Source organism: Lupinus angustifolius, chromosome LG08 (genome assembly GCF_001865875.1).
Source record: "Lupinus angustifolius cultivar Tanjil chromosome LG08, LupAngTanjil_v1.0, whole genome shotgun sequence".
Classification (NCBI taxonomy): domain Eukaryota; kingdom Viridiplantae; phylum Streptophyta; class Magnoliopsida; order Fabales; family Fabaceae; genus Lupinus; species Lupinus angustifolius.
The window spans coordinates 15,414,274-15,433,132 of record NC_032016.1 but is presented as its reverse complement, the minus strand read 5'-3'; the positions used below and the strand labels follow the sequence as shown (position 1 = coordinate 15,433,132).

General features: G+C 30.2%; 2 protein-coding genes across 4 annotated transcripts; one reads left to right on the top strand and one right to left on the bottom strand.

Annotated features, from left to right (window-relative positions):
* LOC109354891 (enolase) lies at positions 3,695 to 8,113 on the bottom strand. Its single transcript, XM_019597691.1, has 17 exons — positions 7,961 to 8,113; positions 7,775 to 7,838; positions 7,255 to 7,319; positions 6,844 to 6,891; positions 6,651 to 6,737; positions 6,460 to 6,540; positions 6,239 to 6,340; positions 6,083 to 6,163; positions 5,879 to 5,953; positions 5,610 to 5,672; positions 5,459 to 5,539; positions 5,158 to 5,352; positions 5,018 to 5,068; positions 4,793 to 4,881; positions 4,635 to 4,686; positions 4,423 to 4,479; positions 3,695 to 4,270 (listed from the first exon to the last, which is right to left on the bottom strand). Exons 1-17 carry the CDS (start codon positions 8,024 to 8,026, stop codon positions 4,190 to 4,192), a joined length of 1,338 nt encoding a protein of 445 aa, XP_019453236.1. The 5' UTR covers positions 8,027 to 8,113; the 3' UTR covers positions 3,695 to 4,189.
* On the top strand, positions 14,722 to 15,614 carry LOC109353625 (glutamic acid-rich protein-like). Of its 3 annotated transcripts, none has more exons than XM_019595958.1 (2): positions 14,722 to 15,187; positions 15,242 to 15,614. In XM_019595958.1, exons 1-2 carry the CDS (start codon positions 14,891 to 14,893, stop codon positions 15,350 to 15,352), a joined length of 408 nt encoding a protein of 135 aa, XP_019451503.1. In that variant the 5' UTR covers positions 14,722 to 14,890; the 3' UTR covers positions 15,353 to 15,614. The 3 variants fall into 3 exon arrangements, with proteins under 3 accessions (XP_019451503.1, XP_019451504.1, XP_019451502.1); XM_019595959.1 differs by having other exon boundaries at positions 14,724 to 15,187; positions 15,245 to 15,614; XM_019595957.1 differs by having other exon boundaries at positions 14,726 to 15,614.

The following is an 18,859-nucleotide window of genomic DNA, read 5'->3' as shown; positions in this document are numbered from 1 at the left end:
ATGGCTAATCAAGGTATGTTCTTCTTCTTCACCATGAAATCATTTGTGGTTTCTTCGGTCTGTGTCATGGTCGTTCCATATGGGTTTATGTATGGGCATAAACATTAGGTTATCGGAACGAAGTCATGATCATAAGGACTTCCACATTCAATCCAAGGATTAAAGGATGGAGAAATTCTCCAACATATATGTATAAACATTTACACTGATATGTATAGATATTGCAACTCTAAAATTATTTTGTATTTTATATATATCAATAATTTAATAAATGAAAATGAAATACCAGGATTGAATTTTTTTTCTGACCAAAGAATACACCTTTTTTGCCTTGTTTTTTAAAACCAGACTGATTATATAATTCACGGTTTAATGGTTAAATTGTGGTTAAACAGACAATAATTGAACTATTTATTTTTATATATATTTATTATAATGATGATGATATTAGTAAAAGTACAAATAAAACCCAAAAAATAGAAAATATAAATATAAACAAACTTCCTAAATAAATGGCCCAATGCACCATTGGAAGGTTTTATAAATCAAATGGTCGGAATCCAATCACAGTAAAAAAAAATTGTTTCACCCACAATAATATTGTGATTCCCACACATTAATGCTATTTAGTATACTTATAAATTTCATATATTATTAATAAGCTAAATAGGGTGGTAAATATTGTAGCGTACTTATAAAAATATTGTCTATAATGTTATTTATAATATATAATTTAACTGGTATGTGATTTAACTAATGAATCATTTGTTAAATCACTACTAATATTTAATTAATATGATATTAATAATATTATTATTTACTCGTCTAAAACTTTAGGATTACAATCAACTATCCTAAGTTTTATCATAGAAGATTAAGAACAAAGTCGGAATAAAGAAGATGAGGAAATGTTGAATCGATTGAAATTGTTAGATCATCGAGCATACTATTTTATCGGTTAACTACTAGTTTTAAGATAACGATTTACAAGAATAATCATATTAATGTTAAGATTGGTTTACTGATTTTCCAACTGAAGTGGTCAATCCAATTTAAGAATTTTGTTTTTACTATCATACTGAACAACAAAAATTCTATTAATTATAAATGTGATTATATTCTCAACTATAGAAATTAAAAGTAATTGGCTAAGTTTCAATATGTTGTTGTCATTATATAAGAGTATATCAAAATTAAATCACTAAATATGCTTTACTTGATTTCGGAAATAAAATGGGAAGGAAAAGTAGTAGAAAATAATATGACGTCCAAAAAGTTATTCTCAATTTCAATATCTTTCATTTTCATTAGTATAAGTCTTTTTTGTACCATTAATCATTTAAAATAAATGATGTATCCTAGTCTTAATTACTTACATTAGTAATTAGTAAAAACATTGATGAATATATAGTCTCCATCAGTTCATCAGAAAAATAAACATGGAAGATTGGCAATATTGCTACCTAATTGCAATTTCAAAAATTATGTACCTAGTGTGTTTTTTCTACCTTTTTTGAATTGGTAGATGGAGCCTGAAAATCAGTTCATCAGAAAAATAAACTTGCTCACTAGTAGTAAAGTAGTGGTGCCAAAAAAAAATTGTTTCTAAAAGAATATAAAAAAAGTAAAAAATAATTACAATTAATTAATTCCATGCATATTTTAAACTTTTTCTAAAAAAACTTTTTCTTTATCAATTACGCTAAAAAACCTTACCGGAGAAGAAATTTTCTGAAGACTTGTATATATAGATGTAAAATGAACAGCTGCTATGAACTCAAATTTTAGGTTATATACATAAATTAAAAATATAGTAAAGGTCCATCATTGTCTACAAAATATACAAGCCGGTGTTCTATTTAAATGGATTTCCACTTTAAATAAATTAGCATTGCAAACAGCAATTGAAACGAGATCAAAGCTATCATGACACATTTTATACATTTTACACATATGATTAATATCTTAGTTAGTTTGTTAAGTTGTTACTTGTATCACAAGTTATCTTTTTATTGTGTATATAAGCACATGACTTGTAATCCTTTAATCAAACAATCAATGAAGATTCACAATATTCATTTTATGTTTCCGCATTATTTTCGCAATATGGTATCAGAGCTTTTATTCTAGAGTCTTTGATAACCGCTGTGCATTCTCTAAATTTATTGTCTTTTCATTCCAAGATTCAACAACAAAAAATCACCATCCTCTTCTTCCTCCACCATATACCTACTCAGTTGCTCTATAGATTTTAGATCCTTAACAAAAGCTTCTCATCAACATACGTGTCCATCCACTAAGTTCAGATTTATTCATGCAACAAGTCTTGATCATTTTGGAAACAGATGGATAAACCAGGGGAGGACGAGCAAAATAGAAAAGCCTTCAAGATGAACCCTCTGCATTGTTTTTCAAAGATTCATGCTCCAAAATATCTTTATCCAACAAACAGAAACCATCCTATAACAAAGAGCTTATTATGGGATCTTCTGAGTTGTTGTGGCAAAAAAAAAAGGTCAAAGAAGTGTTAACATCATTTGGTGCAGTTAACAATTCATGAAGAATATTCTCATACAAGGAGTTGCATGCAACTACCAATGGATTTAGTGAGGATAATAAACTTGGTGAAGGTGGTTTTAGGAGCGTCTACCAGGGAAGAACCAGTGATGATTTTCAGATGGCTGTGAAGAAACTGAATGCAACAAACTCAAAGGCAGAGATGGAATTTGGGATAGAAGTTGAAGTTTCTTGGAAGAGTTAGGCAACTAAAAAAGTTACTAGGCCTTACGGGCTATTGTATTGAAGGTATAAAGTGAACATTATTTAGAAGTGCGGGTTATGGAGGACAGATATTATCAAAGAGCCCAATATGAAAAATTCTATTCCAACTTCATGTTACCAAATGTGAAGTGTTGAAGTTAGACACAAGAAGTAAAAAGTGGGTGAAGCTTTGATCACTTGGGTGACAGAGTGATATTTCTTGGATTTAATAAGTCATATGTAATATCAAGAACATTACTTTCTTGGAGTGAAGAGTTAATTGCAAAGAATAGTGCCTATTTTGCTCTTTACTTTCCATGTCCAGAACTTTGTTTGATTGATAACAAGATCAACAATCGTGTACACACTCTAATTATCACAATATCAATCTTGTCCAAATAACAAGAGCTGCATTTTCTTGGGTTCTTTTGCATACTCAAAGAATCCTCCAACAATGTAAAACCATGGGAATATGGTCAAGATTTCTGATCAAGAAAATAATCAAGCGGTTGAGAAAATCCAATCACATGAGGATCGAGATTCCGATCCATCACACTGTTATCAAATCAAATTATTAAGCTAAAGTCATTAACATTTACCCTCCAACTTGTGGGAGCTATTGGAGATCAAAGCTACCATGACACATTTTGCACGTGATTAATATATTAATTTGTTAAGAGTTTGTTAAGTTGTTACTTGTATTACAAGTTATCTTTGTATTGTGTATATAAACACATGACTTGTAATCCTTTAATCAAGCAATCAATGAAGATTCACAATATTCATTTTATGCTTCCACATTATTTTCACAATAGAAACAAATCAAGACAAATAGAAACAAATCAAGACAATGGATAAGATGTATTGTTCCATTTTTTTATCGATACCAATTAAAAAACACAAAGGGCATAAACATACCAAGGAGGTAGTAGTGTGATATAAGGTTAATGTTGTATTTCAGGAGTAACAACACTTGGATGAAAGTAACATTCACACACCCAAAAGGAAATAATGATTAGATACGCTTGGTGACAGAAAAGACGCCAAATGCATTGCAAAATGTAACAAGAGTCATGTATCACACTTGTGGCATGACCAGAGAATACAATTCCAACGAAAATGAAACATTCTACCATTCAAAGATGAGAAGAAAAATCATTGTAGACATGATGATTCTTCCAGGATCAGGAAATACTAATATTCAATATTGGATGATCACCCACCCCGCTAAAAACCATAGACACATCAGCAATTAACTAGAGTTTACTTCCCTACTCACTCCTCTTAAAACTCCACACTTAAAGGGGAACTGTGTTATCATCTAGAGAACAAGCTTTGTTTGCCAAAAAAGAAAGGAAAATACATGCCCATGCTGTCAACGCTGACAGAACCTTATTTTAATGTTGCTTAGTGCACCTTCACTCAAACCTCAGTAGGGCTCCACTGGAGCTCTGAATTTGGATCCAGCATAGACTGCCGCAGCACCAAGTTCCTCCTCAATCCTAAGAAGCTGCACAAAACATTTGGGTAAGTGGACGGCCAAGAATCATCAGATGAATAAAGTAGTAACAACATTTATAACCGGGGCTCGTCAATTTCAGTGACCACATTATGATCATCAAATAACAAGAATTTGATGAAAGATTTCATGAACGGTGTTACCTGGTTGTACTTGGCAAGCCTTTCTGATCTGCATGGAGCTCCAGTCTTGATTTGCCCCTGATAAACAATGACAGAATATGACGAGATTACATCAGCTTCAGCAGAAGGTCAAAATGTGGTTTGCATCAATCTACCTACTTTTAGTCAGGGAAGTCCGACACTATAGTGACGAAGAAAAAGAAAATTTAGCAAAAAAGTATCTGACAACTTACTGTTGCCAACCCAACTGAGAGATCAGCTATGAAGGTATCCTCAGTTTCACCACTACAATAAAAATGTTGAAACATATGAGTATTCACATACAAAGTGCAGGGGAATATCTGAGAACAAAACAAAAAGGAACAGCGCGTGGAAAATGAACATCCAATACCTCCGGTGACTAGCCATGACACCCCAGCCAGCTTGCTTTGACATTTTAACAGCTTCAATACTTTCAGTTACACTACCAATTTGATTCACCTAAGAAATATTAAAAAAAACAAATTAAATTCAACTAATCGGAGTTCAGAGAGAAGTTACAGATCAACAATAAGATATAAATAAGAAGACAATATATAATCCTCAACAGAAATAAATAACGCAAAAGTTAGTTTACCTTCAACAAAAGGGCATTGCAAGACTTCTCCTTAATTGCTTTCTCCACACGCTATAGAGCCAACGATGGATATATTAATGTTAAAGAAGAACATTTGTTTGCAGACCATAACCCACAAATTTGAAGTTAACGAAGTGTACCTTTGGGTTGGTGACAAGGAGATCATCACCAACAATCTGCACTTGCTGTCCAATTTCAGCTGTTAACTTTGAATAGTGCTCCCAGTCATCCTGATCAAATGGATCCTCAATGGACACAATTGGATAATCTGTCACAAATGATTTGTATACATTCTTCAAGCTGTCTCCTGAGATTTTCTCTGATCCATCATTATTCTACAATCAGGTAGTTATTTATCTAGTTAAAGCATCTGACAAAGAAGTAACCCAAAAAAGGAATGAAAGTGTCAACAGTTAAGAAAAAGACTTGTAATTTGTCTACCTCTTCCTTAAAATTCAAGTCATAGGTTTTGTCCTTGTTATCATAAAATTCAGAAGCAGCAACATCCATTCCAATTACAACCTGTAATAATAGAAATCAATCAGCAATTTGTTAAGATTATAAAGTCAGATTCAACAAACGAAGAGTCAACCTTTCCAGTATAACCAGCTTTTGCAATTGCAGTCTTCAGAAGCTCAAGGCCCTCTTTGTTTTCCTATAAATAAGATTAGAAAACATACAAAAACAAATTTTCAGTGAGATAAAATAGTCTCAAACTACCAGCAGAAATGATAATATTTTAATCATATTTGAATATTAAACAACAAAAGATCCAGATAAGCAAGAATATAGATGACTCGAGCCAAGTGCAAGCAATCAAATCATATTCAAAATTTACTTAGATCATTAAAACCAAAGGACCTGGATATTAGGAGCAAAGCCACCTTCGTCACCCACATTTGTAGCATCTTGTCCATATTTCTTTTTAATCACAGACTGCGAGACAAACACATCAACATCTTAATTTAAAAAACAAACTCACATGTTTTTTCTTTAATTTATTTTGTTTAAAAATAAAATAACAAGAAATACAAAGGAAAGTAAGGTTGGGGAAAGGGCAGTAACCTTCAGGTTATGGTATACTTCTACACCCATCTTCATTGCTTCTTTGAAAGAAGAAGCACCAACAGGGAGAATCATAAATTCCTATAGATGAGAGGGCACAGTAAGTATTTGAATAAAAATTATCCCTACTCATTTGGGATACTAAATCAAAACTACCTGCATTGCCAGCTTATTTCCTGCATGTGAGCCACCATTGATAACATTGAATGCTGGTACAGGCAGTACCAAAGTCTTGTTCCCAGCAAGATTGGCAATGTGCTGAAATGTTAAAATCATACAAAAGGAAAAACATCTGAGCACGGGACAATATGCGAGAACTGCAAGTCACACTGCTATAAATTTCTTCTGTGCTAAAATGTTCCTGAAAACTCACATACCTTGTACAGAGGAATTTTCTTCACTAAAGCACCAGCTTTACAGACAGCAAGTGACACTGCTAAAATAGCATTTGCTCCAAGCTGAAAATGGAAAGATTGTGAAAACCCAATAACATAAAAATGAATGGACTTTGCAGTTACAAAAAATCAACAATAGAACTCAAGAAACAAATGGAATTATATGCTTATACCTTCTGCTTGCACCATCCCCACTCATTAACAGTTCCATCAAGCTGTTGTACCATAAAATTGTCAATTTCAGTCTGCTTGGTTGGGTCCTGTCAACATAAAGCGAATAACAAAATATCATTAACTCATGATTAATTGTCCACTACTAATGAGTTAAAAGAATGCGCAATAGCCAATTCTATAGCTGAACAATACCTTGCCAAGCAGAGCAGGTGCTATAATTGTATTTACATTCTGAACAGCCTACACCAAAGCAAGTTTGAAACTGATATCATCTCCACATCATTTTAAAAAAGCAAAACCAAAATGGGAAAGAAATAGGTAATAAGTAAAAAACTTATGTGGCGGGGGACAAAATAAAGAGTTGAATTCATTGCAAACGAGTCTTACACAAGCATCATATGATATTCAGAGAAATTAGTATTTATGGTTATTTCCCTATCTTATTATTAAAATGAAAGCACACATGTCAAAATAATAGTGGATGATGGCGTATACCATTTTACATAGTATGTAGAACTTCAATTCCAAAATAAACCAGACCAGCAGACATCAAGTGATAGTTTAAATTGAAATCTACGAGAATGTATAAAAAAAACGAAGTACCTTGCTAACACCTTTCCCAAGGTAATCAGAGCCTCCATCCCTCAACTCAAGAGCTTCATAGACACCTTTATAGAAACAAAAATGAATTAGCAAAAAACCACATATATAGAACATGCAACACTTGATTTAGTCTTTTTATCAAAACCTATTTTACCTAAGATGATTATGTTTCAAGCATAATAACACATAAAAAATGACCACAATACAAATGCATCAAATCAGTATAAATATTAAATACAAATATGTATATAACATGCAATTTGCAAAAAGAAAGTAAAAAAACAAAACATATCCACATTAATTACAGACAACCAAATAACACTTCAAATTCAACATTTCCTAAATTTTCCATTTCCAACATGATGACGCTTCAAGCAGTAAAGTAAAACAATAACACAATACGACTACTAAATTCATCAAATAATGCATAATATAGATTCAGCAAACATTTTATACCATATAAAAACCACACAATCAAATGCAGTTACTAGTTTCTCTCAAATAAACATAGATCATTTACCTGTTGAAGCACCGCTAGGAACAGCAGCCCTAGCAAAAGTTCCATCGCTAAGAGTAACGTCAACCTAACAATAAGAATCGACATTCATAAAACATTGCTTAGCATAAACCATTTCCAAAAATAAAAAAGTACGAAATATTTTTCACAGAAACCGAAAAAGGAGAGAAAGAAATGATCGAAACTCACTTCGACGGTTGGATTTCCACGACTATCGAAGATCTGACGAGCTTTGATGATCTTAATCGTTGCCATTGTTTGTGATGCTTAGAAAATGAGAGTGTGTTTTCACAGTTTTCTCGCTCGCAGTGTGATTTGATTTTTCTTACAAGTGAAAGTGAAGGGTTTTTGAATATATAATGGGGTTGGTGCGTGTGGAACACGTTCAGGTTGGTGAATGTGGACCGTTGGTTGTCAAAGAGGAAAGGGTGATATGGACGGATGAGATTGTTTTGTGGGTTGGGGGTATCATGAGAGTCTTGCTTGATCGCCACGAAGCACATAGAGAAGAATATGCTTTTGCTCTCTTTCTAGGGGCTGCCCCTCCATAGTTTTTGTCTTGTTTAAAAATTTATCATTACATATTTTATAAGATCGACCAAACCTTCATCTCTTTAATAAATTACAATTATATATATACTAATGATATAAAAGTTTTATATATTATTAATTTATTATTCACTATTTATTTTTAATTATCATTAATTTAATATAGTGATTGTCTCATTATGCATAGATCTTTATACTAACACTTCATAAATATTATCTCTGAAATAATAAAGTATATTATCATATTAGGAGATAATTTATGTCATCTCACAATAAAATTATAATATATGTATTTTTTTGTTTAATTTTAGAAATATTTTTATAGAAAATGATTAAATCTGACACATATATGATTTTAAAAGTTATAGGATATAATTTATTTCATTATACCATAAAATATTTTATTTTCTATCTCTTTCATACATTTCTATAAATGACAATCAAGTTATAATGTTGTATCATGTTGAATAGGTGGCACCTAGATTTGATCATTAGCCTGTTGTTTCTAAACAAGCACTTACATGTTTTTTGAATAGAAGGTTTTTTTCTTTTTCGTGTTGTAAGAATCGGATCGGACAGTCTGACCACTAACTAGACGTGAAAATGGCTTTGTATTGCAGTCTTGACTGAATAAAAGTTGGACCGTTTTGAAACGGGAAATTCTCATCCGACCATGTTAAACCCGATTAAGCCGAATAACCTGAAAAGTTAACTAGACGGTTTACTTAAAAATAAGAAAAATAGAATACTGCTCTAATATTTTGTTTTGCTACCATCCAAAAAAATGAAGATGTTATTACTTCAATATAATTATAAATAATTATTAATTATATAAAGTTTTACATTTATATATAACTATATATTTATAAATAAAAATTATTAATTATGTATGAATCATCCAGTCAGACTGGACGGTTTAACCGTTTAAACTGATTGAACCTAATATGAGACCTCTATCGGTTTGACTTCCAACTCGGATTTCAGAACATTAATTTTTTTGGAAAGTAGTCAGAAACATACAGAGCCAACCGTTTTGGAACCTTAATTCTTGCTCTGTCATGATTTCTAAGGTTTGTGCTATTCATCCTTCCAAAATATTTTATGCTTAGACGTTTTAAAAGCTATTCAAAGGAGAAGTTAGGAAATGGTTTAAAGTGGTATGTAATTTTTCTCATTAACAAATATCTCGGATTATTCAATTATTTGACTTTATGCAAGTGATATAAGTAGAATACTTGTCTGCTTAAACATAACTTAGTAATAATTTTATTATAAACACTTTTCCAAATAATTTTATAATTAATTAATTAAAATTGTTATATTGTTTCTGATAATTATTAATTTATAATTATTAGTATGTTTTTAATGTTGTGCAATGTAATAAGTTTTAAATTATAAAATTAGTAAATAATTATTGAAAGTTATTATTATTTTCGGAAACTCACCAAAAATCACTTTATAAAAGTTGGTTTTCAATTAATAATAAATTATTTTCTCATATAAAGAGATAAATTATCTCATACAGCTACTAAAATATGACACATATCCTATTTTTTTTTTAGTTTTTTAAATACTTTTATAGAAAATAGTTAAATAAGACATATGTTAATTTTAGTAGTTGGATAAGATAAATTATCTCTAAATATGAATATATATTTTGTTGACAATATAAAAGACTATAAATTCCATTAAATGCTACATGCTCAAGTTATGAGAATATGATATGATACTAAATGATAGTTTATAATATAAATAAATTATCTCCAAATATGAAAGTAGAGTGATTATTAAATGGAGGAGAGAAAAGAAATAATGTGTAGTATAAAAGTAGATCTATTGTAACTTATATGAAGAGAGAAAATTATTTAAATTTTAGTCAGTTTGTATAGTAAATGATAACTAGGTATTTTAGCATCAATTTATAGGATAAGTAATTAATAGATCTTAATTCAATCATTTAAAATCAAGTTATAATTAAAAATGACACCTTAAATATAATATAATATATTTTAAAGTATATCATTAAATGATTAAAATTATGACATGTAGAACATGTATGTCCATTAAATGGTTTGAATCCTCTTTACTGCAACAAAAAAAATAGAAAAAATGGGTGTGGTGTATTTGATTTCACCCATTTTTTATTATACATAAAAAAAACGGCAAAATCAAATCCTATTTTTCGTAATCAATTAGTTAACATGTATGTTAATTATGTTACTATACACAAAAATAAATTATTGGTTTATTAAATTATCTATTTAGTAATGGCCCCATAAAATATATTAAAATAAGTGATATTATTAAACCAGACAAAGGTACAAGCAATAAAACGAAAAACTGATAAAAATTACTCATTCTTTTTCTATTGATTCTTTTCTGATTGAGATGTATGGATTCATGAGTATATGGGTTTATATAGATACTGATCATTTTTTAATTAACGAAAATGTGTACTATATTTTTATAATTTTTAAAAATATTTTTATAAAAAATGATTAAATAAAACACATATAATAATTTAGTAGCTCAATAAGATAATTTATCTCTTGATATAATGAAGTACTACTTTAAATATAATTGTGATGTCTCTACTTTTTATTTTTTCTCCAATCATCAATTAAATTCTCTTTCCCTCCCCTCAATAAATATTATAACGAAGATGAAGTTTCACTTTCAAAGCTCAGTCGACATCACATTTTTTCATCATTGCAGCTATTCAATCATTTCATAGACGTCGGAAATGTTTTCTTCACAAAAGAATATGTTTTTTATCCTGCAAAAATTGTGAATATAATTAGGGACAAATCCACTCACTCTCACTCTGATGATTGTAATGGAAAATAAATTTAAAAAACTTATTCTTAAAATAAATGGATCGAAATATATTACACACCATCTATTTTTTAAAATGCATGAAAATTAAAATGTATAAAAATTTGTTGACTAACTCAGTACCAGAAAATTTGACCGACTCTGTTATTGTGCATAATTTATATAATAGTTACCAATGTCTTGTACCAAAATACTTTATTGGAACCATTCAAAGGTTTTGAGAGGGATCAAAGAGTTAAAAGGGGAAGGGAAGAAAAAATGAAGTGAATCGGAAAGGAAGAAAATCCTCTTTATTGTTTGAGAGTATAAAATTTAGATGAATGAATGTAAATTATTGATAATGTAATAATACTTTTTTATTTTTCCTTTAAAAATATAATTAACAATGAGAAATCCTCCAAAACTTTTTCCCCTCCTTCATCCAACTTTCAAATAAGGGAAAAACTTTTTAAAGCTACCTCATTCCGCTCCCCTCCAAAACTACACTCTCAAACAAAAGTCTAAAAAAATGGTTTATTATTTATATTTGAGAAAACTATGAACACGGGAGTTAGTAAGTGTGAAAGCAATCCGACGAAACATTTTACTCTTACGTTAATGAAAATGAAAGTCATGCTAGGTGATTATAAAGTATGGATTTGATACGTTATTTTATAATTTATTATACTTATTATAAAGTAATATTAATTTTATCAAATATTTTTTTAAGTAAATAAAAAATTGCATCACTCATTTATGATTAACATGTTTTAGAGTGATTTTTTTTAAAAAAATGAGTTTAATTATTTTCCTTTGGAGTTACTTCTCAGTGATTTCCTTTTTAAATCATTTTCTGGCTACGCAAGACGACACAAATTCGAAAAGAAAATTGAACTGAAGTCAATACAGCTCCTTGATGGTTTTTGGAAAAATCTCAATTGCCCCATACAAGGAAGAGTCGGCACAAACCTTGTGAATATATGTTGTTAAAAGATAACATATTCTTCATTCAAGAATATGCATTTCAATAAACAATTAAAGAATATTCTTAAAATGATATGGAATTTAAGAACAACATCATAGATACTCATGAGACACATCTTCTATCACAAAAAATGTTTCACATTATATATCACTTTTGAACCCATACTCAAATGATGTGTTTCAATCATCAATATTGGAGCAAGGAACAATTTTACAGTTTGTTATAATTATCACGATAAAGAGCACAAATTTGCAATAACTTTATTTTTCTTTTAGGTTATGTTTAGGAATTAGGAGAGAAAGGGAAAGAAAGAAATCAATAGATTAGGAAGGTAGGAGAAAAGAAGATAATCATCTCCTTTATTTAGGAGTATAAAATTTACTACATGAGGGTAAACTAATGATAATATTTTAATTATTTTTGTTATCCTTTTAAAAACATAATTAACAAATGAGGAATTCAAGTATATATAACTATATAATTTAATGAATAATATTTATGCATTTTTACATTTTGTCCCTAAAAAATACAAATTTGGGTAACTATAAAAAATAGTCACATGAATTATTTTAGAAGGTTTGAATAACCCTTTAAAACTTACTTTATCCTGTCCTTCATTCAACTCCCTAACAAGTGAGCTTTCTAAAACAATCCATCCAATTTCTTCACTCCCAAAGAAAGCCTTAACAAACTTCAATACCTTAAATTGTTCATCACTTCATCGTATATGTTAGCTGGTTTGTCCAAATGTCTATTCTGAATTGTTCCTCATTAATTTGCTCCATTGTTCACAGATATTTTTCTTAGTACTTGTATTTTTATAACCGTAAGTATTTTGTTGCACAAGGATGTGTTTTATAACATTCCACTCAAAGTTGTCTTGCACACTTTGTTTCTCATCACCACTATTCTCTACCCTTTGGAGTTTGGTCCAAAGTCTACAGAGTGTGTTATTTGCTATCTTTCTAATCCTTCTACTCATTTTTTCCTCATAGCAGCACTTTCTTATTCAATTTAACGGAATTACATTATTGTCCCAAAAAAATGGGTCGATGTGATAATTATTGCTCAACACCCTCCCTTCTAATCCCGTGTTAGAAGCCCATTCCTCCCTCACCCTTTAATAATTCTTGAAATTCTATCTTCACTTCTTATCTTTACTGTACTTAAAGTTATAACCAAACTTTTATATTGGATAATCAAACTCAAGTTAAGGTTTACTATTTTTTTACCTGAACTATTTTTCAGTCCCTCTCTTGTTACGGACAGTAATTTAGTCCACCCAAGTTAATTAAATTAAAGTGGAATAATATTACTAATGAGAAAGATAAGAAGTGAGAATGGTAAACAATTATATGGGGAGAATTGTGAATATGACTATTCAAATTACTATTGTATTATGTACAGAATTTTTTGTTACAACTAATAACATTATTTATGTTTGACAATGACTCATATGGGCCAAATATGTTTCAATTTTAAATTACAGTCTCAAATGAAAAGGGAATAATAAGGGTTCTTGTCTATCAATTGAGATCAGTTGTGGCGGAATTGTATCTCAAATTCTATCTCATCTAATTAGATTTTGATATATAATAAAAAATAACATATAATTTAAACTTTGCTTCCCACTAATTAATTTTTTTAATAAATGTAGAATCTGATTGAATGAGTCAAAGTTTGTGACAAAACTTAGGGACAATTGATTCCATTCTCTTGTCTCTGTGTATTAAAAAGTACCAACCATCTACGATATTCAATAAGTTATAGACTTCTGTTATTTTCTTCACTACTTTAATTATGTTCACTTATTTTCTTCCCATGGTTTGAGTCACATTCAAAAGAAATAAATATCAGTGGGTGAACAATGAACACCAATGAGAGACAAGTTGCGACTTGTGAACATAAATGGTGTAACATTTTCAAGCTATTAAAACAACACAATATTCTAACATGCAATAGTGTTTGATTGCAAGGTTAGGTCCTGGGTCATTTTCAATGAATCATAGTCTAAACTTCCAAGATCTTCAAAGCACATTAAAATATCAATCTATCTATTTTTTTAATCAAATTGAACATGATTATGTAAGAAGAGTGACAAAAAAGGGTAGAAATTATAGTGGATATGAAGACCACGTAAAAAGTTTGGTTGGTGATGCCAAGTTATGACATAAGGGTTGTGCTTGTTGTGAGAATGTGAGTGGCCAAGAAAGTTCCATGTGATATATTCCATAGTAAAGAAGACTTTTGATTAATTAATTAAATAAAAAAGCCCGACATACAATCGGATGAAACTTCTCAATTAACACATCAACTATAATACAAGTTATATCATATAGAAAACTTCTACCACCCATTTATCCACTTATACACTAAAATGTTAAGGTTTAATTCCTGATAGTGTTATTTTTTAGAAGAGACAACAATGTATTTAAAAATAATTAATTTTTTTACTCATATAGTGATAAAATACTTTTGATTATACCAAAAAAAAATTATATACAACAACTTCCCACATACATTATTACATCAATTATTATACTAAAGTTATATAGTATTGTTTTATTCTAATAACTTTTACACCATACCTCATCAACATTTCTTTAATTTTGGTACATAAAAGGTTCTTTCCACGTTTGCATCTATCCCAACAAGGCTTTAAATATGCCTTAAAAGTCACCAAATTAGGCTCTTACTTCTTACTCATTCCCTCTCTCACTCCTCTGTATCTTTCTATTGTGTTTGTGCCATAATTGTTCACATTCACAACCATGTTGGATTCTATATTAGAGTTCATCACTCATGCAGCTTCTAGTTCAGCATTCATTTTCTGTTTCTGCAATTTGATCATTGTTATTATCCTAGTAGACTTGAAACCAAGGCTCAGTATTCATCAAGAAAGTGAAATTCCTTTGCCCATGGATGCAACTCAAAAACAAGGAACAAACTTTAAGCACCCCAAAGACACAGAATCATCACCAGAAGCAGAAATAGCAGAAGTAGACACAGAACCAAAAGCCATAGCAGTGAACAACATTGAAACTAAAGGCAATGATGATTGGAACATTATTGAAGAAGAGGAAAAGGAGGAAGTAGAAGAAGAAGAAGAAGAAGAAGAAGAAGAAGAAGAGGAAGAAGAAGAAGATGATGATGAGCTGAAGAGAAGAGTGGAAGAGTTTATTGAGAAAGTTAACAGAGGATGGAAACAAGAATCATTAAGGATATCATCATAGAACTTCAATAATAAGGAACTTTAGGCCAAAACTTTGGGTTATTAACCACAAGCTTGAAATATGAGTCTACTGTTAAATTTTGCTGTGTTGTATCATTCAAGAAAATATCGTAAAAATAGATATTACCCTCTATTTATAAATGCCTATATAATTTCTATGGTTCTTACTAGAAATACATATTGCTTATGTGTTTTTGAGGTAAATGTTTCAACAAGTGAACTATTGTGTTTTGGTAAATTACAACAGAAAATGGACTGAACTATATTAGCGAGTTCTCCTAAGAAAAAAGAAGATAATTTTTTTTTCATTGTTGAACTTTATTTTTGATCACTTCATAATGTTCACATCATCACATGGATAAGGAGAAAGGGTGAAGTACATAAAGAGCATCCTTGGAAGCACCATGTGTATTATGTAGGGATTCCTTTCATATTTTTCTTCTTCTTTATTGTAAATTACTTTGTGGGAATTTCTTTATTGTAAAACATTCTTTTTCCTTTTCATCATATTGGATGCCCCGGCCAACAAGGTGGGAGATCCTCCCTATTTCCTTTTCTCCATTTCTCATCCATTTTTTCAGCCAAACAACAATATTGTAATTAGGGGTGAGCAAGACCCGACCCATCTCAACCCGATGACTTAGATATGAGTTTGACCTGTCTAAATAAATAAAAAAAGACAGACCTAATTAAAAGAGACTCGTCAAAAAAGGCCGAGTTCAAGTCTATGTTTGACAGTCTGAGTCACCCGACCCGTCCCTTATAATTATATATCAAGAATAGTTGAATAAATATATATCAATATTCATTATGTTCAACCTACATAACTCAAATACCTACATGTTCACACAACATATTCATACCACTTATCATATAATCTTCATTTCTTACCTTTTTTCATTGTTTAATTCTCCTGTATAGTGAAGAACCGCTCCGACGAAAGTGAAAGACACTACAACGCTTAAGAATTAGTTAATTTTCTTTTTCATTGTTTGTTTTTCCTTTTTGAAGTTGCTTATACTTATGTTATTGCCTCTCATTGCCAATACCTAATAGCCTTCAACTCGTCTTTTTCGTCTTTTTTCCATTATTTTCAAGCCACCATTCAATCCATAATAGATCCTAATCCTTTTCCTTGATAGCTAACTGCGCAGATTCTAAACTTTTACTTTCACAAAATAAAAAACTTCAAACAGAAGTTTCAAAATAATTAGTGCTCTTTATTTATACGTTTGTCATTTTTTAACCCGGACTCGTCCATATCTTAACCATCTTATTTTGGACATATCTCTCCCGCGTCTCATCCTAAATAGAGACGAGTTCGGGTTCAAAAATTGACCCGATCTATATCTAGAGATGAGTGATAGACATACTTAACCCGTACCATACTCACCCCTAGTTATAACCAAAGTTAAATTTAATATTGTGTATTATAGATCAATTATTCAAACGATGACATTCTCTCCATTTACCAACGAAATGGACATATTTTTTCTTCTTTTTGGAAAGGTACTAAAAAAATTAACATTTCTAAAAATATGTGTCATTTCTATTTGATTGGTGGGAAAAACAATTTAAAATTAAATAATTATAAAGAAATTTAAAAAGAAAAAGAAAAGAGAAAGGTAAAGAGCTAGTTGAAATGTAGGTATGTGAAGTGTAAGAAATCCTGAATCCAAGTGGATTGTTTATTACAAGGGCAAATACTACACAGCCAGAATTTTCTTATCAGAACTTTCTTAGAATTTAACTTTTGGAGTGGAGATTACTCAGCCATTCAAATATCAAAAGTCAACTAGTCAACGTTCTGTTCAAATATCAAAATTGCCAACTAGGCAACGTCCTATCAAAAGTCAACTAGTCAACGTTGGGGGTATATATGATACTGTAAGAAAAATTACCAATTTGACCCCTCAACTAGTCCACCAGTCATCTATCAAGAAAAATTATAACCGTAAGGTAAGTATATCAATATTATACATTATTATTGCATAATCTACCATTCATCTATTTATGTTTTATTATTATTGATTTTTCAAAAGATATATTATAAATAATAGTATATAATATACTGATTGTATATAAAATTATAAATTAACAATGCATAAATATTAAAACTCACTACTTTAACAATGTCGCTAATTAAAAGTTGTTTATTAACAAGATGTTGGTACAGTGGTATAAAATTATGCTAGATCTTTAAGGTGACCAAAAAGTCAAGAATTCAATTCTTAGAAGTGATACTTGTTAGGATGAATAATCAGGAACATGGAAGAAATAATTCTTCAAGATGAGGGGATATCAAGATATTACCAAAAAGAAAATTGAAAGTTGCTTTTCTCTATTCAGATTCATTCATGTGATCATATTAGCATGTTTAATTGCATAAGGTTATGAGAAGCTACATAGGAATTTCTCAACCCATGGTTTACTATTTACCCGTTGAAAATTTTATTTGCGCAGTACTTTGTGGGGTATGTATGAAGTCGGTAGGACCTATCAAAATCTAGAAATAATTTTAAGTAACCAAAAGTAAGAGCTATCTTATTATTTTATAAGGACCTTTGTTTCTTTTAATTATTATTTCTGTGACTGCAATAATATATTTAATAGAGAAAAATGTATCTAATAATAATTTATGAGTTTTATATATTGTTACTGTATTATTTACCAGTCATATATTATTATTATTGGCTTATTAATAAAAATAATACAAATGAACGATAAATAATATATTGACGATATATAAGTCTTTATATTGACAATATATATGTATACTCTATTTAATAACAATAAATTTTTTATTCTTCTAGACTAATCCACTTCATCACTTAAACAAGAAAGTTGCATAATATTTCCTACATCTAATTGCCACTCTAATGGGTAGACGTGTCAAAACGGGCTACCCGGATAGGTTTGGGCTAGCCCACATTAGGTTCGGGTTAAACCGGGTCGGACTAAAAAGCCTAGATACAGTTTATGCATATCAAATGGTAGACCAAACCCGCCCTAAGCGGGTTATGGCGGGCCGACCCGCATAAACTAAAAGTTATTATTTTTAATTTTTTTAATATATTTAATCTATTCAAAAATATATGTATCATTTGATATTAACATATTTGTTATGTCAAATACAACCAAACTTATAGATCTAATACATCGTGTTTGAGTTAAGACATGATGTTAAGTTCATGTATATGATTTTTAACATAATTATTTTATTAAATCTCTCATTTCTATTGGACTTTCACTCTCTAATACAATATAATTTGTAACTTCACTTTAATATATAAACATTTGATATTAATAAAAATATTATCTTTTGTATGTTCTTTATCAATGATAAAACAGGTAGCCCAAACATGCCCGGATAAGCTCGGCCCGAGCCCGGATTTATAATACCCTGACTGAGTCGGGCTAAAGAGCCCAGATTTAATAAAAATACCTAAATGATACCACAGCCCTATAAATTTTCAGGCTTTGGTGGGCCGGCCGGTCGGACGTTTTG

What these genes read in the sequence shown, in the direction of transcription:
- LOC109354891 (XM_019597691.1), bottom strand. Translation starts at nt 8,026, where the DNA reads ATGGCAACGATTAAGATCATCAAAGCTCGTCAGATCTTCGATAGTCGT. An exon ending in TCCTTGTCACCAACCCAAAG is followed by an intron (nt 5,069 to 5,157) that starts GTACACTTCGTT and finishes TTGGCTCTATAG; the next exon opens with CGTGTGGAGAAAGCAATTAA. An exon ending in GCAATGCCCTTTTGTTGAAG is followed by an intron (nt 4,882 to 5,017) that starts GTAAACTAACTT and finishes AATATTTCTTAG; the next exon opens with GTGAATCAAATTGGTAGTGT.
- LOC109353625 (XM_019595957.1), top strand. Translation starts at nt 14,891, where the DNA reads ATGTTGGATTCTATATTAGAGTTCATCACTCATGCAGCTTCTAGTTCA.